This window comes from Sarcophilus harrisii, chromosome 1, assembly GCF_902635505.1.
Source record: "Sarcophilus harrisii chromosome 1, mSarHar1.11, whole genome shotgun sequence".
Classification (NCBI taxonomy): Eukaryota; Metazoa; Chordata; class Mammalia; order Dasyuromorphia; family Dasyuridae; genus Sarcophilus; species Sarcophilus harrisii.
Genome location: NC_045426.1, coordinates 675040896 through 675064141, shown reverse-complemented (window position 1 = coordinate 675064141; position 23246 = coordinate 675040896). Strand labels below are relative to the sequence as shown.

General features: G+C 37.9%; 1 protein-coding gene across 2 annotated transcripts in view; it reads right to left on the bottom strand.

The window, feature by feature from the left end:
- Nucleotides 1-23246, bottom strand: part of GALNT9 (polypeptide N-acetylgalactosaminyltransferase 9) — a 286077-nt gene that overhangs the window by 153221 nt on the left and 109610 nt on the right. Inside the window, exon 1 of one of the 2 annotated variants that reach the window (XM_031948369.1) lies at nt 6623-6926. The exons of the other annotated variant lie outside the window; for it this stretch is intronic. Within the exon in view, the coding sequence (XP_031804229.1) occupies nt 6623-6693 (71 nt within the window). The 5' untranslated portion in view covers nt 6694-6926. Of the gene's footprint in view, nt 1-6622; nt 6927-23246 lie in introns of those variants that run through there. 2 annotated transcript variants of the gene reach the window in all.

Genomic DNA, 23246 nt, shown 5'->3' with positions numbered 1-23246 from the left:
GGGAGAAGAAAAAGGAGGAGGAAGGAAAAAGGGAGGAGGGGGAAGAAGAGGAGGAAGGGGAAAAGGAGGAGGATGAAAGGAGAAAAAGGAGGAGGGGGTGAAGACAAGGAGGAGGAGTCTGAAAAGTCTGGGCCCAATCCCTGATATCCTCTGCTCACCTTCCCAGTAGGACACACACAGGTGTCCCCTAAATATAGCCTGGCACCTGCAGAATCAGATCGCCCCATCAGCTGGGCTCTACCTCAGCTATTTGGAAGTTTTTCTATGGGTTTAATTCACTTGCACTTCTCATTTTAACACAAAATATTATGCCTGCCTTCTCGGGTTAGTAAGGATCTGTCTTCTCTTTCCTAATTTGCTTGTCCACAACTGGGAAGGCTCTGAGCTTCCTTGGTGGCTCAAAGGGGACCATTCAAATCACTGCTCATAGTACTTGGCTCAAAGCTCAGGCTGTCCTTGGGCTGAGTGGGTGGTGATTTTGTGGGAGTAATGGGTTTGGAGCCAGGAGACCTAGGTTTAAATCCCTTGCCTTTGACAAATTCATTCCCTTCACAGCAGCAAACTTTTATTAAATACCAACTATATATCAAGTACTGTGTTTGGACCTGGGGATATAGAGATAAAAAAAAAATCAAATAGTCCCTGAACTCAAGGACCTTACATTCTCCTGAGGGAATGTGTGCAAAAGAATCCAATGTATGTGGTCCAGGGAAAAGATCACTGCTTTTGAGCCATAGAGATTCTGGATTTTTTTTTCTAGCTTGGCTCTATGAAATTCTACATTATATGAAAATAGATACTAAAGTAATTTCAAAAGGGAAAGAATGTTGATAATCAGAAGATTTCAGAAAGCCCCTCTTAGGAACAGTTTCTTGATTTTTAAAATGAAAAAACCAGACTCCATGAACCCTTTAAAACTTCTTCCAGTCTTAAAGCTATTATGCTAGACTTTTAAAATGAAATCTACTTTTTGGCATAGGAAATCAAAGACTACTCATTCTGTTTCCTTAAAATTTCAGCAGCACACTTTTCTACCATCTCTTCTTGTTCTTGTTCTCATCCTTCTTCCTCTTATTCTTGTTCATGTTCTTTTTCTTGTACTTGTTCTTCTTCTTGTTCTCTTTCCTCTCCTCCTTCTTCCTCTTGTTCTTGTTCTCCTCCTTTTCCTCCTTCTCCCTCCTCTTCCCTATTTGTCCTTCTCGTTTCCCTTCTCATTTCTTTCCCCCTTCTCCCTTCTGTTTAGCTTCCTCATCCTTCCCCTCCTCTTTCTCCTCCTTTTGTTCTTCCAGATGAATATTGTTATTTTTTTTTAGTTCTATCAGATAATTTTTGGTAGTTTGATTGGTATATCACTGAATAAGTAAATTAAATTTAGGTACAGTTATCATTTTCATTATAATGGCTCATCATAAGCAATTAATATTTTTTTTTTCCAAATGCTTACATCTGACTTCATTTGTGTGAAAAGTGTTTTGTAATTGTGCTCATTTAGTTTCTGGATTTTTTTTGGCAAGTAGGCTCCTAAGTATATTATATTATTTTAGATATAATTTGTCTTTCTATTTCTTGCTGCTGGGTTTTCTTGATAATATAAATAAATGCTAATGATTTATGTGGATTTATTTTATATTCTGCAACTTTACTAAAGTTAACTATTTCCAGTAATTTTTTAGTTTATACTCTAAAGTTCTCTAAGTATAACATCATATCATCTGCAAAAAAACAATAGTTTTATTTCCTCATTGCCTATTTTAATTCCTTCAATTTCTTTTTCTATAGCTATAGCTATAGCTAACATTTCTGTACTGTAATGAATAATAGTGGTGGTAATGAACATCCTTGCTCCATCCCTGATCTCATTGAGAAGGCTTCTCTAGCTTACCCCCATTATACAAAATGCTTGTTGATGTTTTTAGATAGATACTCCTTATCATTTTAAGAAACAGTCCCTTTATTCCCATGCTTCACAGTGTTTTTAAATAAGAATGGGCGCATTATTTTGTCAAAAGCTTTATCAGCATCTATTAAGATAATCATATGATTTCTGTTAGTTTTGTTATTTATATAGTCAATTATGTTGATAGTTTTTCTAATATTGAACCAACTCTACATTTTTGGTATAAATCTCTTCAGATCATAGTATATAATCCTTGTGATACACACACACACACATACACACACACACATTGCTGTAATCATCTTTTCAGTATTTTGTTCAATATTCATTGGGGAAATTGGTTTATAATTTCATTTCTCCATTTTAACTCTTCCTGGTTTAGGTATCAGTACCATATTTGTATCATGAAAGGAATTTGGTATGATTCCTTCTTTGCCTTTTTTCCCTCAAATAATTTACATAGTTTTAGAATTAAATGTTTTTTAAATTTTGATAAAATTCAACCCATCTGAATCTGGGGATTTTTTTCTTAGGGAGTTCATTAATGGTTTCTTCAATTTTTTTTTCTAAGAAGAGGTTTTTTTAGGCATTCTATTTTTTGATTTGTTGATATAGATGATTTGTATTTTAGTAAATATTCATCAATTTTGCTCAGATTGTCAGATTTATTTGTGTATAATTGAGCAAAATATTTCCTAATGATTGCTTTAATTTCTTCTTCATTGATGGCGATTTCACCCTTTTCATATTTGATATTGAATATTTGTTTTTTTCTTTCATTTTTAAAATAAAATTAACTAACAGCTTATCTATCTCCTTGGGTTTTTTCATAAAACCAGCTAGCTCCTAGATCTATTTACTACCTAGTGTGTTTGTTATTATTGTTGTTGTTTTACTTTCAATCTAATTTACTTTCTTTTTTTATTAAAGCTTTTTTATTTTTCAAAACATATGCATGGATAATTCTTCAACATTAACCCTTGAAAAACCTTGTGTTCCCAATTTCCCACCTTGTCCCACTCCCTCTCCCCTCCCCTTGCCCCATTGATAAGTGGTTCAATAGCTAAACATGGTGGAAATATATGTTAACTCCAATATATGCGTACATATTTGTACAATTATCTTGCTGCACAAGAAAAATAAAATAAAACGAGAAAAAATGAGAAAGAAAATAAAATGTAAGCAAACAACAATAAAATGAGTAAAAAATGCTATGTTGAAAACCACAATCAGTTCTCTCTCTGGGTGTAGACAGCTCTCTTTATCACAAGTCATTGGAATTGGTCTTAATTATTTCATTGTTGAAGAGAGCCAAGTCAATCAGAATTGATCATCATATAATCTTATTGTTGCCATGTACAATGATCTCCTAGTTTGCTCATTTCACTTAGCCTCAGTTCATGCAGGTCTCTCTAGGTCTCTCTGAAATTATCCTGCTGATCGTTTCTTACGGAATAATAATATTCCATAATATCTAATTTACTTTCAATTCAATTCAATTTGGTTTTCAGGATTTCCAATTTGTTTCTTAAGTAGGCATTTTCAATTTGTTCTTTTTTCAAGTTTTTTTAGTTGCATACACAATTCATTGATCTCTTTTTCCATTCTGTCAAGGTAAGAATTTAGAGAAATAAATCTTTCCATAAATATTGTTTTGGCTATATCCCATAAATTTTGGTACATTGTCTCATTGTTGTCCTTTTCTTTAATGAAATTGATCATTTCTATGATTGTTCTTTGGCCCACTTACTCTTTAGGGTAAAGTAATTTAGTTTCCAATTAATTTTTAATCTATCTTTCCGCTGCCTTTTGTCAAATGTAATTTTTATTGTATTATTATCTGAAAAGAATAAATGTATTATTTCTACCCTTTCATGTTTAATTTTGAGGTTTTCATGCCCTATTACATGGTCTCATTTTGTATAGGCGTCATGTTCTGTGAGAAAATGTTATATTCCTTTCCTGTTTCCATTCAATTTTCTCCAAAGATCTGTCATATCTAACTTTTATAACATTCTATTTACCTCCTTAGTTTCTTTCTTGTTTGTTTTTGGTTGAATTATTGAGTTCTGAGAGGAGACAGTTGAACTCCCTTACTAGTATTGTTTTGCTGCTTATTTCTTCCTATAACTTTTTAAAGAATTTGGACATTATACCACTTGTTTTATATAATATATATACACATACACATATAAACATTAGTATTGATATTGTTTCATTGTCTATGGTGCCTTTTAGCAAGATGTATTTCCATTCTTATCTCTTTTAATCAGATCAAATTTTGTTTTTTCTTTGAGATCAGGATTGTTACCTCTGCATTTTTCAAAACTTCAGCTGAAGTATATTAGATTATGCTCTGAGTTCTTACTTTTATTGTTTGTGTATCTCTGCTTCAAGTGTGTTTCTTATAAGGAAAAATGTTGTAGGATTCTGTTTTTTTGATCAGCTCTACTATCTGCTTCCATTTTATGGGAGAGTTCATCCCATTCACATTCACATTTATGATTACTACTTGTGCATTTCCCTCTATCTTATTCTTCTTTCAGTTTGTTCTCTCTCTCTTCTTTTTCCATTTCTCTCCCCACCAGAGTTTTGTTTCTGTCTTCCACCTCCTCTGATCTGCCATCTCTTCTGTCAGTCTGCATCCACGCCATTTACTTAATCTCCTACTTCCTTGTTGGGTAAGATACATTTCCACATTCAACTTATTGAATATATGATTCCTTATTTGAGCCAGTACTGATGAATGTAAGGTTCCGGTGAAGCTCATCTTCCATCTTCCCTTCCACTGTAATAGGTCTTTTGTATTCTTCATGGAAATTATTTTCATTCTGTCTCTTCTTTCCTCTTGCGCCCAGTGTATTCCTCTTTCTAATCCCTTAATTTTTTTATATTATTCCCTCAAATCCACCTTATACTCATACTCTCTATGCACTAAAGAATTTAGTGCAGCACCAAACATGAGGATCCTCTGTGATACAATTTTTAAGTCCAAGTAGCATCTTCACATGTAGGGATGTAAACAGCTTAACCTTAGGGAATCTTCTATGTTTTCCTTTCTATTTTTATTTTCTTAGGCTTCTATTAGATCCTAATATTGGAGGTCAATTTTTTGGCTTAGTTCTGGTTTTCTCCTTATAAAAGCTAAAATCCTTCTATTTCAATGAATTACAATTTTTTCCTTTGATGTATTATGCTTAATTTTGTTAGGTAAGCGATTCTTGGCTGTAGTTCTATTTCCTTTGCCTTCCAAAATATCATGTTTCTTGACCTCTGATCTTTTAATGTCATACCTACCAAAATTCTGATTGTGACTTCCCAATATTTTAAGTATTTCTTTCTGGCCACTATAGTATTTTCCACTTTGATTTAATATTTATAAAAAGTAATTACAAAATCTGGAATTTTTATTTTGAGATCTCTTTCCTGAGATGATTGGTGGATTGTTTCAATACCTATTTTGCTCTCTGGTTCCAAGTCATCAGCATAGTTTTCTTTGATACTTTCTTAAAAGATGCCATCCAGGGCCTCTTTTTGATTAGTCCAATAATTCTGACATTGTATCTTCTGGATCCATTTTCCAGGTCAGTTGTTTTTCCCATGAGGGATTTTATATTTTCTTTTCCATTTGATCAGTTGTCCTCTTTAATGGGTTATTTTCTTCAGTGGATCTTTGCATCTTCTTTTCCATTTGGCAAATTCTCCATTTTAAGCAGGTTTTTAAACTGTTGGCTCTTTTTTTCTGTAATTCTCTTGCACTATTGTTATTTCTTTTACCAATTTTTCTTCTACTGCTCTTATATGATTTTAAGCTCCTTTTGGAGCTCTTCCATGAGTTCTTTCTGGCTTGAGACCACTTCCTTTGAGGTTTTTCCCTCAAGTAGTTTGACTTTGTTGTCTTCCTCTGAGTTTGTGTTTTAGTCTTCCCTGTGATCATGATAAGTTTCTATGGCCAAATTCTTTTTTTTTTTTTTTTTTTTTTTTGCCTTTTTTTCTTCTTAAATTTGAGATCTGCTCCAAATATGTAAGGAGTACTGTCTTGCCCTTCTTTTTCTTAATAAAAGGGTTTTAGTCTGCCTTAGAATAAAAACCTTGCTTTAATGTTGGAAGATATCTGCAGATATGTTTTGCTGCCAGTTTTTAGGCTGCAAAATATCTTGTACTTCTTTTGACATTTGCTACAGACCCAGGTGTTTACCTGGTACCGCAGTGATGCTGTCCTGAGGCCCATAGAGGAGTCTCATGTCTGGTGCTGCACTAAGCAGATGGGGTGGTGTAATGTCTGGACTAGCTTTCTGGAGGATCTTTGGATGAGCCTTGGTCTTAGGTAGAGAAGTGATGAAGGCAGGAGAGCCACCATGAGGATGGTCAAAGATGGAGTCCTGAGTGTAGAGTCTGGAGTCTGGAGTCTGAGATGGAGCTCGAGCACACACTCACTCAAGTCTGCTTATTTCAAGTCCTCTCAGTCCTTATATACCTTAGTACAATTACATCATTACAGCATACTGAGCATGTGCCAATTGTAGAACCATTATATCACCATGCTAAGTACTAAGTATATGTGAACTAGAGAACCACCATCTCATCAGTCATACTGAGTAAACACCCTGCTGTAAGTATCTTTGCTTCAAGTATACTTTTCTCAGACTTTCCCAATATCTTCTGTCCCCTATAGGATGGAGGGCAATTAGTGTTACTGGAGGCAGGAGGGGTCTGGCAGCTTACCTGGTACTGAACTTGGGACCTAGTGGCCAAGAAGGATGCTTCTGTGTTTCCTCAGGTCTACATTGAAGCATATAGTGGAATGGCCTCTGGAGGCTGCCTGTTTGCTCAGGGTTATGCTGAACATGGCTGGGTTCGTGTCAGAAACTGCTCATTTACTAAGGCACCTATAGAATTGATGTCTGCCTATTTGCTTAGGGCTGTGTTGAAGCATGTGGTGGTCTGGTCAATGGAAGATGCCTGTTTGCCAGGATTTATACCAAAACACAAAGTGGTTCCTGAAGCTGGAATCCACCAGCTCCTCTGGCTATACTAAAGCATTTGGTGTGTCCTCATGTTGATATTCATCTGTTCCATCACAATGAGCATTGGATGTCCTACTGGTTTGGTAAGATGGGTCTTGCTGTTGGCTTGTTGGAAATTCTCCTGTCCTGGACTGCATGAACCCATCCCCCTATACTTGAGTGAGATGGATTCCTTCGGTGGATTTTCCAAGTTTTCTGAGGTAAAAGATCATCCCATTCCATCTCCTTGTTGGCTCTGCAGTTCCAGGCAGGACCTGTCTTGGGCCTCTATTCTATGGTTTCCCAGAAGTGAACATGGGAGACTTATAGTGATCCACTGCTTACTCCACCATCGTGGCTCTTGGAAGTCTCAGTAGACTTTTTTCTCAGCCTTCCTGTATTTGGATTTGTTAACTTGTCTTCCCTCATCTCACCATTTCTTAGCTCTTCTGGAACCTCACCTAGGGCAAATACTCACTCTGAACTCACTTAGTTTCAGCTCATTGCAGAGTTCATAAGCAGTGAATGTTTTGCTGTTATCATTCCACCAGAAAAGAAGCCTTTTGGAGTACTAAGACATGGGTTATATCTTCACACTTCTAAGATGCTATTGACTTATGGGAGTTATTAGAGGATAATTGATCATGTGTGAATCATTTCCTATCAAGGATTTGATAAGAGTTTATCATGTGAATCAGCATCAATACGCAGTTAAACTGGCAGTGAGAAGGCATCCTCCCCGATACCTTCTGTCTCATAGCTAGAATGTCAATCAGTCAATAAGATAAGCATGGATTAATCACTTAACATGTGCTAGACACTATAATAAGTGTTGGTGATACAAAGAAAGGCAAACAAACAAAAACCCAAACAGGCCTTACTTTCAAGAGGTTCACTCCCTAATGGAAAATAAAATGTGCAAATATACCTATAATATAAGATAGAGTTAAGATTTTAAAAAAGCCCTTGTTAAGAAGATGGTTCCTATATACACCAAACTATTTATTATAGTACTTTTTGTGATAGGAAACAATTGGAAATAAAGTAAATGTCTATCAACTGGGGAACAACTCAACAAATTGTGATACACAAATGTAATGGAATATTTCTGTGCTGAAAGAAATGATGGGAATTTGGAATTATATACCAAAAAATTTTAAATAGGGCATGCCTTTTGACCCAGCAATATCAGTGTTAGGCTTATACCCACATGAGAGCAAAGGAAGGGAAAAGGTCCTTTGAATACAAAAGTATTCATAGCCACGTGTGTGTGTGTGTGTGTGTGTGTGTGTGTGTGTGTGTGGTGGTGGTGGTGGTGGTAATAGAGCCAAAACATCTGTGACTAAGAGGATGTTAAACAATTGAGAAATAGTTGGACAAGCTGTGGTGTATATGAGTGGGATGAGGCAACTAGGTGATGCAATGTATAGAGTGCTGAGTTTGGAATGAGAAAGACAAGCTCAAATCTGGTCTGTAACACTTACTAGCTGTATGACGCTGGGTAAGTCACTTCACCTTTGCCTCAGTTTCCTCATCTGTAAAAATGTAAATAATAGCACTTATATCCCAGGGCTTTTATGAGGATCAAATTAGATTATAATTATAAAATGTTCAACACAGTGCCTGGCACATAGTAAGTGTCATATAAATATTAGCTATCACCATTATTATAATTACAATGTAAGAAAGGAGGAAATAGATACATTTAAAGAGTCTTTTAAAGACTTATATGAACTGATACAAAATGAAGACAGAAGAATAAAAGGAACAATTTATACTGTGGCATCAAAATAAAAAAATTAACAATTTTGAAGACTTTTATAAAAACTGATAGAGAATGAAATGAGTGGCACCAAGAGAACATTTTTTACACTGATAACAACACTGTAACACCAACAACTTTGAAAGCTTTAAGATTAAAAGTTTTTGTGATTAATAAAATGACCATGTATTATTCCAATGGACTGATGAATACACTATATCTACATTCACATTTTAAATGTGTGTGTGTGTGTGTGTGTGTGTGTGTAGGATGCAGACACTGAGAGAATTTGTTTTGTTTGACCATACATATTTATTACAAGAAATTTTGCTTTTTGATTGTTTTCAATGGGTCAGAGAGTAGGTGGCAGAGAAAATACATTTTTGTTAATATTTAAAAAACAGAGAGAGCTGCGGATGCTATACATATAAAATGTTGCATTCAATTTCAGTTGTGGTCACTGTATTATTAGTCATGCTATCTGTTTTATTCTGTTGCAAGAAACCTCTCATGAATCAAGAGTAATCTGTAAATGTTTACAATGTAAAAACCCCAAATGCATCAATAAAATGAAAAGAGCAAAAGAACAAAACAAAAAACCTAGGAGGTGGGAGTTAGCTGAGACTTGAAGGAAGCTTTTACACAATTGGAATTGGAAAGGGTCATCTGTCCAAAACATTCCTGTCCATGAATCCCATCTATAATGTAACCAACAAGTCATTATCCATTTTTTAGCTTGAAAGTTTCCAGTTTGTGTGGATGAAGTGGAGAGAGACTGCACAACCTCCCAAGAAAGCCCATTTCTTTTTAGGGCAGCTCTTTTTGTTAAAGTTTTTGACATCAAGCTGAAGTGGACCATTTTGAACCTTTTCTGCTGTCTAATCCTTCCCACTGAGGATAAACAGAGTAGGTTGACTCTCTTTTAGAGCTATTCTGTCAATCCTTTAAAGAAGCTTCATTTCTAAAGAAGTGGAAATAGTTAGGTCTAATGATCCTCTGGCTAAAGTTCTTTGGGAAATTTCTTTTGCCTTCACAAGTTACAAGTCACAACAGAGTACTACACTAAACCAGAATGTCCTAATACAGAAGGCAAAGAGTGAGAATTTTTTATTGATGACCCAGAAATAAGTGATGTTCTTATGAATTCAGTATCTCTACTACTCTGACCAGGAGTTGAAGGCTGGAGGGAAAAGGCACAGGGAAATCATCTTCAGATATAAATCTGTGGAGATGAAAAATCAAATTGTGATTTCCAATTAGGAAACCAGGTTCCTCTATAAGCTGGACTAAATCAGTGGGCTTCCCAACTGAAACAGATCAAGCATCTGTCCTTGAGAGCCCAGTCTCTTAAGCTGTGGCTCAATCCTATATCCTATATCGGGTCTCATTACTGAATGTGGGATTTGAAAAATTATGATCTACTATCAGTAAACATTCTATTTGTATATACCTGAGAGTCGTGTAAAAATTTCTTGGGTAAAAAGGGATCATGAATGAAAAAAGATTAAGAAGCCCTATTCTAGAGAGAAAAACTGCAACAGAAATGGGTAGGATGTAGATGCTGACACCAAGAGTCTTCTCTTTCAAAAACTAGGATTTGGGGGAAAGAAAATAGAGAGGATTGTCACCTGGATAGACTGCACAAATCTATGCTGATTTGAAAAAATCTGAATGCCACTGCTTAATATGGACAATGATAAGCTAAATGTGTCCAGAGGAGAGTGGGTAGGACAGTGAAGATCCTTGAGACCATATCATATTTTGTTATTGGTCCTTCATTTTTTGAAAAGGACCACAATATCAGGAAGATCATACCATAATTTGCAAGTGAATTGGATTTGAGTGAGAGAGGTATGTGCAAAATCATCAGCTTCAATCTCCTCCAAAGCCTTCTGGGCCCAGTAGCAAGACAGATCAAGACAACAAAGACAATATCTTTGCCAATAAAATCCAAATAGGGTCACGAAGAGTTGGACATGACTAGTTGAGTTAACAATAGCAATAAATAAATCCATATCATATGAGGATGAATTGAAAAAACAGGGAATGTTTAGACTGTAGAAGAGAAGACTCAGGGGAACATATGCTAGCTATTTTCAAGTTTTTGAAGGAAAAAGGGAAAAAATCTTGTTTTTCTCAGCCCCAGAAGATAGGAGTAGAAACAATGTTGAGATTGTGAAGGGCTGATTTAGTTTCAATATGAGGGAATATCTTTTAGAAGTCAATAATAAAAGCTGTTCAAAATAAACAGTTGGAGATAAGGACTTTTCTTTCTCTGGAGATCTTCTAGTAGAAGGTAGGTGCTCACTTGTCAAGTATAATATGTTGGGGATATTTTTTTGGTATTGGTTGAATTAGATTGTTGTTGAGGTCCCTTTAAATCTCAAATTCTATGACTGATTCTGTAATGGAGATGAACTTATTAAGAAGGAGAAAAGAGTTTGTGCTGAGCATTATGGTTAGGACATTTGGCCGACTTGATTGGTGTGGTAAATTGGGCCAAAAACATGACTGGTTTTGGACCAATAACCAAGCCTCTCTCAACACTCCTACCCCTCATTGATGAAATAATCATGGCCTTACCCATTTAACAAAATCTTATACAGTCACATAAATAGTATGATTCAGAGACGTTATCTGTAATGGACTCAGTCATACAGATGCCCTTTGACATTCTGGTTCTAACTTTGTTCTCTCTCCTTCCCACTCCATGTCTTCTTTTCCCCCAGTAAGACAGATGGGGACTCAGAATGATGCTATGATATATATATCACATCTGCAAGGGCTCTGACATCCCCTTTTCCCCTGTCCTAGAATTACTCCACAGAGATCAGCACATAGATTCTAGCATGCACTTCATCTTGCTGGGTAGACACAATATGAATGAGTCTGCCGCCACATGTTGCCTTAATCATGGTTCCTCTGGGGATGATCTGCATTCTCCAGGGAGCTGCACTTGAAGGACCAAAATTTATTCTTAAACCACCCAAGGATCTCCATCCTAACACATCTCCATTCACTCTCCATAAACTACATTCACTCATCCTCTGATTTTCAACATTTGTCTCAGCATCAACTCAATCATTCAAACCAAATGCTAAATCTCTATCAATTGTACTTAATATAGTCACAAGCAAGCAGAGGTCAGCTTCCTACCATATATATGCCACTGATTACTGATATGTGTGGCTATTGTGCATCCAGTCTTGGAGAGATGGGGAGACTCAAAAGAAACAAGTAGGGAGGGGAGAGAAGAGGGAGAAAGAGAAAGAGGTGAGAGGGAGGGAGGTAAACAGAGATAGAAACAGAGACATAGACAGTGAGACAGAGACACAGAGAGAACTGGGGGTATTAATTATAATGAATTAAGAAGACAGGGTGAGTGGAACCTGAATATTTGAAAGGCTATATACTTTATGTATATATACATTATATACTTTATGTATGTATTACAGAAGAGGGACTAGCATTATTTTGCCTGGTCCCAAGGGCAGATCCAAGAGAAACAGGTGGAAGACGTCTGAAGGCAGATTTACACTTGGTGCTAGGAAATACTTCCTACCAAATTAAAGATGCCCCCAGAGTAGTCTGGAGTGCCTTGGAAGGTAGTAGGTTCTCCCTTAGTGGGGAGTCTTCAAGCAGAGGCTGAGTGACTGTTTATCAAGGATGTTATAGAGGACATTTCTTGGGTTTGTTTGTTTTGTTTTTTGTGTGTGAGGCAGTAAGAGTTAAATGATTTCCCTGAGGTCACACAGCTAGTAAGTATTAAGTGTGTGAAATTAGATTTGAACTCAGGTCCTCCTGACTCCAGAGCTGGAGTTCCACCCACTACATCATCTAGCTGCCCCAGGGGATTCCTCTTGTGTGTGAGCTGGACCTGATAGTTGGTGAAGTTCATTCCAACTCTCAAATTCTGTAATTCAGTGAAATGTTGAGATTAGGAACTTTGGAAAGCAATAGACAATATTAAATATCCACAATAACCTGGTTCATTTATATTTCTTCTCTTCTGCTCACTTTCATTTGGGTCAATCTTTTGTGCCAGAGACTGCAGAAGAGAAGAAATCAGCCTTGTCCTTCCGGGGAGAGAACGGAAAATTTCCCGAAAGATTGAAACCTTTCTAAAGGATCAGAGGCATTATTTATTTATTTATTTAACAGGAGAGGAAATCATTCTGATTCCAAAAATAAATAATACAAAGTAATTCCATTTATGCTAGCCTAATAATGACATGTTAACAACCCAACATGTCAAGAAACATTCTGAACACAGACTATTAAACAGCCAACTCTCCAACACCCGCTGTAATGTACCGGCAAGGGGGAGATCTGCAGTTGAAGCTTCTCATGAATATAAAGACCTTTTGCTCTACAGTTTGGTTTGAAGAAGTGGTCCATAAAGAATTTGAAAGCTAGGAAGAGTAATTGTGAACAAGAACGTGGTAAAAATAACTCACACACGTGAATCAGTATCTACTTTTCCCTGCAGTTCCAGCTACGAAGGCTTCAGTCCATTGCTAAGAGTGGAAAAAGACTTTACAGAAGGGTCAGATGAGGCAAACAATGGGTTCTTTTGTTTGATGGATTTAAGGGAAGGACAGACCACTGAGCCGGAGACCCCTGAGGAAGCATGAGGAGGAAGCAGGGGCATTGAGGATCATAGATCTAGGCAAAGAAGGAAGCACTATCTTAGTCCAATCTCCTTATTTAATAAAGGAGGAAACTGAAGTTTAGGGAGGCTAAAGTGACTTGTTCAAGATCACACAAGTCATAACTATGAGAGGTGGGATTTGAACTCAAGTCTTTTGACTATTTCTCCTGTTGGTCGGATTATCACTCTGGAGCTGGGAGGGACCTCAGAGGCCATCCAGCCCAATCACTTCATCTTATATATGAGGAAGCTGAGGTCCAGAGAAGTGAAGTGACTTCAGATCATAGACTGAGAACTGGAAGCATCTCCACCCATCATCCAGTTCAAGGCTTTCCTTTCACATTTGAAGAAACTGAGGCTCAAGGAAGGTAATCGATAAAAGTCACCTAGGTAGTAAGTGTTAGAAGTGTGGTATGAGGTTGGATCCTTGGCCCTAGATTATTTACTATGATCCTACTTTAATTCTTTCACTTCACTGTAACAAGCTACATTTGCTTGACCAATTGAGCCAGCCATGTATGCTTTAAAATGAGGGAAACCTTTTTGACAGTTTTTTCAATCCTGCACCCCTTCCCTCACTGAAGGGGCTAAGGGACAAGGAAGAGGTGGGGAAAGAGTACCACCCACTCCCAGGCATGGTGGCAAGAGGGAGTCCAGGACAATCTTGCCAGAGGCTGCTCCCAGGACTTGGCCCATGTTCAAGCAAAGCTCTGGCCAATTTGATGTTCTTAACTGGTACTTCAGAGCAGTTCGGAGAAGCCGAAGAGGATTGTGTGGGTTACAAAGAAGGGCAGGGTCCTGTTCAGGCTTGTTTCATTGTTTTCCCACCTTTGATATGGTTGAAAAGGAAAAATAATTCTGCCCAAGATTGCAGTCAAAAATAATTCACACTCACAAGCTGGAAACAATTTTTCTCAGGGACTAGAGAAAAATAGGCTTTTTTTTTATTTGTTTGGATTTGGATTGGGTGGGGATGTGAGGAGCCTAGATATGGAGTGGCCAAATTAGCTAGCGAACTGGAAACTTCTATCTCTCCAGCTGGAAAGCCAGCCTAGACTGACAGCCATATAAGAAATCCTGACTTGATAGGAGAAATCTGTGCCTTACCTCCAAAAAAGGACGTCATATAGCATACATGATTAATACTTTAGGGTGAATAGTAACATATTTTTTCTCTTTCTCTCCCTCTTCTCTCTCTCCTGCTCTCATTCTTTCCCCCTCTCTCTGTCTCTTTCCCTTTCCTTCCCTCCTTCCCTCTGTCTCCTTCTGTCTCCCTCCATCCCTCTCTTCCTCCTTCTTTCCCTCTTCTTGTCTCTGTCTCCCTTCCTTCTTTATTCCCTCCCTCTCTCTTTTTTCCCTCCCTCCCTCCTGCCCCCTTTCTCTCTCTCTCTCTCTTCTTTCTCTCTTATGTGCATATGTGTATATGTGTGAGACACAGTCCTTTCTCTGCTCAAAAACTTTCCATAGTTCCCAGTTATCTTTAGGCCAAAATTCAAATAACCCATCTTGATAGTTAAGTAAAATTGCTTTGGCAGCTGAAAAGAGGCTAAACTGGAGACTAAGCAGAAGCCCATTAGAAAAGTGTAGGCAAGAGGAAAGGACCAGAACTAAAATGATGAGTGAGATAGATGAGTAGGTAGATTAATTAAGAGATAGATGGAAGAATGAAAAGATGGGTTAATTAACAAATAAAGGACGACTTTCCTGGAAAATTCTCTGATGGAGATTGGTATAGAAGTCAAGGGACAGTGGCCTCCATATATGACAAATTCTGTATCTCTTTTAGTAAACTAAAAGAATGAGCTGAAGAAATTTAGAATCTCAAACATTTCTGGGTTCTGGGAAATGAGTGTGAATCACTACATAGCATTTCCAATCCCTCTGTTTTTGTCCATCTGCATTTTTGATTTCCTTCACAGTTAATTGTACATTATTTCAAGGTCCGATTCTGCTTGTGCATCAAAATAACTGTATGGATATGTATACATATATTGTATTAACATCTACTTTAACATATTTAACATGTAATGGCCTACCTGCCATCTGGGGAAGGGGGTGGGGGAAAGGAGGGGAAAAGTTGGAACAGAAAGTTTTGCAATTGTCAAGGCTGAAAAATGACCCATGCATGTCTTGTAAATAAAAAGCTATAATAATAAAAAAAAATTTCTGGGTTCTATACTCTAGTTGTTCTGAGGAAGTGAATCTGGAGGGGAAGCTAGCACTGAAGGAAGAAGCATTGATGCCATTTCTGTCTTGTTTCACTGTGGAAGTAAGTAGAGTATCAACTGCTCCTTTCAACGAACTGCTTCTAAAGGATACTTGAAGCTGGGTTGCATTTACAGGACAATTGTGAAGTAAACCAAAAGGTGATCACTTTCTAAAGCATCCACCGTCATGGAGGAAGTCCTCCAGTGGATAGACTGCCAAGCACAATTAGACAGGGGAACATGGTATAGTTATCCTGCCGTGGGTCATCAGTCATTCTGTGCAGCCCCTGTGCCTGGGAAAGATATCACTAACTCAGTATCAGGGCTTTGAGTCTGAATTGTAACAATCATTGGAGACTATCAAGGATCAAGTGGGTAAATATTAAATGCTCTTACTATATGTCAGTCAAGGCAGCTAGGTGATACAGTGGGTAGTGTGGGTAGGGCTGGATCAGGCAGACACCTCTTCATGAGTTCAAATTCAGCATCACCTACTAGTGTGTGACCATGGATTAAGCCACTTAACCCTGTCTGCCTCAATTTCCTCATTTGCAAAAATGATCTGTGGAAGGAAATGGCAAAGCACTCCTGTACCTTTGCCAAGAAAACCACAGATGGGTTCATGAAAAGTCAGATATGACTGAAACAATTCAACAACAATAAAACATGTCTGTCACTGTGCTAATGGCTAGGAATACAAAGATGGCGGGGGGGGGGGGTCTGAAATCCCTATTCCCTAGGAACTCAGAATCTAGATTATATATGAGCAATTATGTGCAAATAATATATATACAGTACAGGATAAATTGGAAATAAATTCAGGGGAAGATACTAGCATTAAGGGGGAATTGGGAAAAGCTCTTGCCAAAGGTAGGACTATAGTTGATATTTGAAGAAAGCTAAGAAAGCAGGAGGTGAGATGAGAAGCAGGAAAAAAAAAAACTAGATATTGGAGACAGCCAGAAAAAAATGTATAGATTTAAGAGATGGAGGGTCCTGTATTCTGAGCAATAAGAAGGAGGCTAGTGTCATTGGGTCAAAGAGAACAGAAGGTAGTTAAATGGAAGAAGATTGGAGGAGGGGGGGAAAGGGGGGGTCACATGTGCCAGGTGTATGAAGGGCTTTGAATGCCAAAGGACTTTATATTTGATTCTGGTGGTAATAGGAACCACTGGAGTTTATTGAGGAAGGTAGGGGATGGGAGTGTGTGACATTGTCAGACCTGTGTGCTTTAGAAATGTCACTTTTGATAGTTGGAGGATGGACTGCAGTGGGGAGAGACCTCTGGCAAGGAGTTCAACCAGTTTGTTTAGTTATTTCTCAGTTGTTTCCGACTCTGATTTCATTTGGGATTTTCTTGGCAAAAATGCTGAAGTGTTATGTCTTTTCTTTCTCCAGTTCCTTTTTCAGGTGAGGAAATGGAATTAAACAGGGTTAAGGGACTTGCCCAGAGTCACACAGCTAGTACATGTCTGAAACTGGATGTGAGCTCAGGAAGAGAAGCTTTCCTAACTCCTGGTTGAGTATTCTATCTACTGTGCCACCAAATTGTCCAGATCAACTAATAGAATATTACAAAAGTCAAGGAATGGGTGATAAAGGATTGTATCAGAAGACAGAAGAGAGAAAATGTGAGAGATGCTCTGAAGGTAGTAATGTCAGGACTTGGCAACAAATTACATATGGCAGGTGAGAGAATGAAGCATACAGGATTACATCTAGATTTGCAAGCCTCGGTGACGGAGCAGAAGGTGATCCTCTTGACAATAATGGGGAGGTTAGAAAGAAGAAAAAGCTTAAAGAAAAAAAAATAGTTCATTTTAGTTGAGTTTCACGAGACATCCAATTTGATATAGCCAATAGACCACTGGATGGATTTGCTATCCAGGAATAGGAAACTGAAGGTTTGCTAAGGCAAATTAATTCAAATCTGCAACAGTTTTAGGAGAGCTATCTAGGGTACTACAAAGCTGAGATTTGTTCAGTCACACAGAATATGTCAGAGGCAAGATTTGAACACTTGTCTTTGAGATCAACTCTCTAGCCACTACTCTGCTTTGTCTCTCACCTTTAGCTAAATTTAAGTGCTAAATAAGTTTAGCCCCTAACTCCTGATAATTCAACACAAAAACCAACCAAAATGGACAACTCTCTTGTCTAGTTCTCTCCCTTCTTGATGTTCCATCCAGTATAAAGATTCTAGAACATCACATGGCTACTTCTTCTATACATGAAATACACTCTCTCCCTCTCTCTCACTCTCTCCCTTTCTCTTTCCCTCTCTCCCTTCCTCCCTCTCTCTCTACCTCTCTCTTTCCCTCTCTCCCTTCCCCTCTCTCTCTCTCTCTCTCTCTCTCTCTCTCTCTCTTTCTCTCTCTCTCTCTCTTTCTGTCAGACTCTCTGGCTTCTTTCAAGACTCAGCTCAAGCAGCATGTTTTTTTTTTCTCCTTCACGGTTTCTTTCCCATTTTCCCTGGTGTCCATCCCCTTCCCTTTGTAGAATTAGAATAATAATAACTAGCATTTCCATAATGCTTTAAAGTTTGCAAAGCGTTTTACAAATCTTATCTCATTTATCCACACAAAATCTCCTGTGAGATAGATTACTAAAATAGGAATACATTTTATAGATGAGGAAACTGAGGCAGACAGAAATCAAGTAACATGGGTACTGTTGATTTATGATCTGAAATAGAAAGACTCTGAAGTACAAAGCTACATAATAACTTATGTACCAACCTAGCAATTGTAATCAAATCAGGTCCTCCTGGTCAGAGGACAAATGACAGATTTACAGAGCTCATTTTTATAGGAAAAAAAAGAGAAATTACAATAAATCACAGAAATCTTGAGAAACTTATTTTTAACATAATTCAACTGGACAAGGCAGTTCACTTGACTTATGGTTAGGCTAGGTATCTCCTGAAGCAAACTGAGGATATTTTGGAACTATTGCTAATATTTGGAGTGTGGGTGTATCAAGGGAATGGGGGATGGTTTCTGGAGTGTGTCAACTACTAAATCAAATATTCCATTGGATTTGGACCTGTGTCTATCATCTTGCCTCAAAGTGAGGTTACCTTAGAAATCTTGTTGTGAAGCCAGACTTTTGTAGCTAAGAATGTTGCTTTTAAAACACATGAGGATTAACTAACTACTATCAGGACTATCACATGCATCAAATGCAGTAATAATTGTAAAGCACCTAGCACAAAAAAGCTATTTCTGCAGTTTTTGGAAAAAGGAATTTACTTGATGGAGCTAAAGGGAACAAGTACTTATCCATTTCAACTTAAAAAAGGAAGTTAACCTTCAGAAAAAGCATTATAAAATTTAGCTTAATGCAGTGACTACTTATTCCTACAAAGATATATGTGAATTCTAAATTGTCCACTAATCGTACTGAGTGAAGCTGAATTTCAACTCACCTCTTCCTGACTCTGGCCAGTGCACTATCCACTGTGTCATCTAGCTTCCTACTGGATACGGATCCTGTATGCACTTATTTATATCCATGTTGTCTCCCTCATTTAAATGGCTACTCCTTGGGGGAAAGGATTGTTTTTGCTTTTCTTTTCATCTCAAGAAATCTGTAGAACTCAGCACATTGACTAGAACACTTTTTAATGGTTTTCAATTGTATCTAATTCTTTGGGACCCCATTTGGGGTTTTCTTGGCAAAGGTATTGGAGTGGTTTGCCATTTCCTTCTCCAGCTCATTTTACATCCAAGGAAACTGAGGCAAACTGTAAAGTGACTTGCCCAGGTTCACAAGGAAGTCTCTGAGGCCACATTTGAATTCAGAAAGAGGATGAATCTTCCTGACTCCACTCTAACCACTGCTCCACTTAGCTGCCCTATGACTATATGACTTGTACATAGTGCGTAATAAATGCTTGTTGACTAACTGATTGATTCTCTGGGTTAATCTCTCTCTGACCTTCATGATGTCCATATTATCAGGTGGCAACAATTTATCGTAAATCTGTACAAATTCATTCTCTCCAGACTCCAGGAAGATCTGAATTAATAGAGAACATTTTCTATTTGCATGTAAAGACATTTTTTTTTTGGCTGTTCTGCATTGGGAAGCTGTAACTACTTTGAGGTTTGGAGCCATGCCGTTACCATTCACCCCAAAATGACTGAGTGGGAACTGGAAAATCAGAAAGCATTTATCGAGCATCTACTATGTGCCCAGCAAGGTGGGCCATATTTGTATTAGTCAGCACTCAGGTTTGTGTTAAGAGTCCTATTCCTACATCAATCTCTAGCTTATTGTGTTTCTAGGTAGACTGTTCACTCGTGGAAGGTTGGGGAGTTTGGGTGTTCACGTTTCTTATACCTGCAAGGGCCCGGAGCAGGGTTAAGCATATATACATGCCCTCGTGTGTACAGCTGGTGTTGATATTCACAGGGTTCCAAGTCTCTCGATGTGTTCCCCCGCTGGATTGCACCATCACACTACAGTGGACTCCCTTGCCATTGAAGACTAGTCCTAATGAATTCATTCATCAATATTTTACCTGCGTATTGTACATGAGGCCGTGCAGGGAGAAGAAAGATGGACTCAATCATTTCTCTTTGCTAATCCATTTTGCCAGCTTTTCTTGATGAGGAAATGCCTCAATGCTTGACAGATGGGCTCCTTGCTAGTGGTCTGGGAGATGGCTGGGGGAGGCCAAGATTTAATGTCCTTCAGTCCATTCAGAAGTGAGATTTCTTTTTTTTTTTTTAATTTCCCTTCAGTGTAGGTCATCTAAATCAATGATCCAGTATCCATTTCCAGCTCCCAAGCCAATCTTATTCTCTATTAGAAGAACAAATCAAACAAGTATTTATTGAACCCCCTACTATATGTCAGGCACAATCCAAAGAAGGAAGCTTTTAAGAAGCTCCTACTATATGCTTTTTGTGCTAGGTGCTTTACAATTATTACTGCATTTGATGCATGTGATAGCCCTGAGAAGGGTTGACTGTGGTCAAATGACTTGCCCTCCACCCAAATCCAAGATAATAATAATAATAATAGCTGGGCATTTACATAATGCCTTAAAATTTGCTTTACAAATATTACTCATCTTATTTTTACAATAATCCTGGGGGGATGTTATTCTTGCCCCCAATTGCAGTTGAGAAAATTGCCAATGGTCAAATGATTTGCCTTCTCCCTTCCTCTGCCCCATCTCAAGGCACTGGAGATAAAAATATAATAATAATAACAATAGCTGGCATGTATATTGTACCTAAATATTTGCTTTGCAAATATAATTTCATCTTATTCTTACAACAATTCTGGGAAGAGTACTATTATTGCCCCCATTTTACAATGAGGAAACTGAGGCAGAGAGAGGTTAAGTGATCAGCCCAGGCCAGAGAGCTAGTATGTGTCTGAGGCCATATTTGAACTCAAGTCCTTTCTGAGTTCAAGTCCAGTGCTCTATCCATTGTGTCCTCTACCCGCTTATGAAGCATTTACTAGATAACAGGCACTATATGCTAGGTGCAGGAAGTCCAAAGCTAAAAACAAAACAAAACGACAATCTTTTCCCCCAAAGAACTCATATTTAAATGAGAAGACAACATATTTAAATCAGAACATGGAAGCCGAGAGCAAAGGTAGCTTGGAAGGGGATGGAACCAGCAGCTGAGGAGACCAGGAAATGCCTTCTTTCAGAAGTAATCCTTAAATAAAATCTTAAAGAAAGCCAGTGATTCCAGAATTAACACAAACATTCCCAATCCAACCTGACAAGCATTTGTTCAGAAGCTGGGAAGAAGAGTACTTGGAAGTGAAATCACAATCAAATCTGAACTTTTAGGAAGATCACTTTGGGCCCCTTGTGGAGGATGAATTTGGAAGAGGAAAAATTTGAGGAGGAGTGATAATAGGAGGTGATTTTAATAGCTCAGCTGAAAGGCAAAGAAAGGAGAGGGAAAGATCTGAAGTGCAGATAATGTCAATAACCTAGGGAAGAGGTGATGAGACCTGAATGGGGATGATTGTGTGAGTGATGAGAAGGAAACAGATATGACATTAAAGTCAACAAGGTTTAGCAGGTTGGGGGAAAGAGAAGAGTGCATGAGGATGACTCGTGTTGTAAATCTGGGTGACTGGAAGATAGTGATGTCCTTTAAAATAGGGAAGTTAAGAAGTAGAACGGGACTTGGGGGGAAGGGAGAGATAATAAATTATAATTAATAATAACTTCTGTTTTGGACATGTTGAGATTGAAATGCTTCTGGTTCATTTGGGTGGGAATGTCCAAGAAACATGTGGCAATGTGAGCCTTGAGTACAGAGATTAGGACTGGATTTATCGATCTGGTAGTCTTCTGTGTTGGAATGATGATTAAACCAAGAAAACCGATTAAGATTCCTGATCCGATCTAACAAGCATTTATTAAGTGCCTATTGTGTTGGAGGTGCTGCATTAAGCCCCAGGAATACAAAGACAGACAAATAAATTACTTCCTGCCTTTTTGAAATTTATCTTCTCTGGTTGCTCTCCTGGCTTTAGCATCAGGATTAGAATTAAACCTGAAATTTCATTAGGGAACTCTTGAGATTAAAAGCAAGTAATTTAACTACTCTGTGCCTTAATTTCCTCAACTATAATATAGGTATCCTCATATCAAACCTGGGAGATAGGTATTATTATTATATATATTATATTATAATATATATGATAATATAATATTATAGTATAATATATTATATAATAATAATAATATTAATCATCTCTCTTTTACAGGTGAAGAAACTGAGGTACAGAATGGTTTTGGATTCTGCCCAGCTTTGTACACCTAGTAAATGTCTGAAGCCAGATTTGAACTCGGGTCTTCTTACCTCCAGTTCTGAAACTTTTAGTCTAAAAAAGGTGACATGTTCAGGGTATTATAGCCAATAACTGTCAGAGGCAGATTTTAATGGAGATCTTGCTAGTTCTAAGGGCAGGTCTCTATCCACATGTTACTAGTATTAACAGAGAACTTTCATGACTGCAAGAGCAGCAAGGTGACTCAGTAGATAGAAGACTACATCTGGAGTAAGGAAGACCTGAATTCAAATCCAGCCTCAGACACTTACTAGCTGTGTGACTCTGGCCAAGTCACTTAATCCTGTTTGCCTCAGTTTCCTCATCTGTGAAATGAGCTGGAGAAGGAATACTTCAATATCTGTCCCCCAAAAACCAAATAGGGTCACAAGGAGACAGACAAGACTAAATAAGAGCAACACAATGGAAAAGTACTCTGCATATTTTGCCATCTGACCCTTACAATTTCCCAGATGAACACCTACTGAAGTTATGATCACCCCTTTTTACTGATGAAGAAACAGGATTAAAGGAAGTTAAGTGACTTGAACAGGGTCCCACAACCCACAAAATGTCAGAGCTGGGATTGAAGACATTTCGCCTGATTCCAAAACAACCTTACTTCTGTTCGAGCATTGTCTGTAGCCTGCCTGGTTTTCAGGAACAACTGGGACTTAGGAGAAGGAAAACAAACCGTTAAGCTGTAGTCCTGGAATAATTCAGTTTAAGAGTAACCACAGGGCTTTTCTCTCAACTTATATAGCACAGTTTCTGTCAGACAGAAAATAAAGCAAGTTTATGGTATTTGGAAGGAATTACAGTTCAGCACAGAGAGAGCTGTTTGGCAAGCCAGCTCATAAAGCACCCTGATTTGTGCTCGGAAGGGGGGCTTCAAGGCCCTCATGTT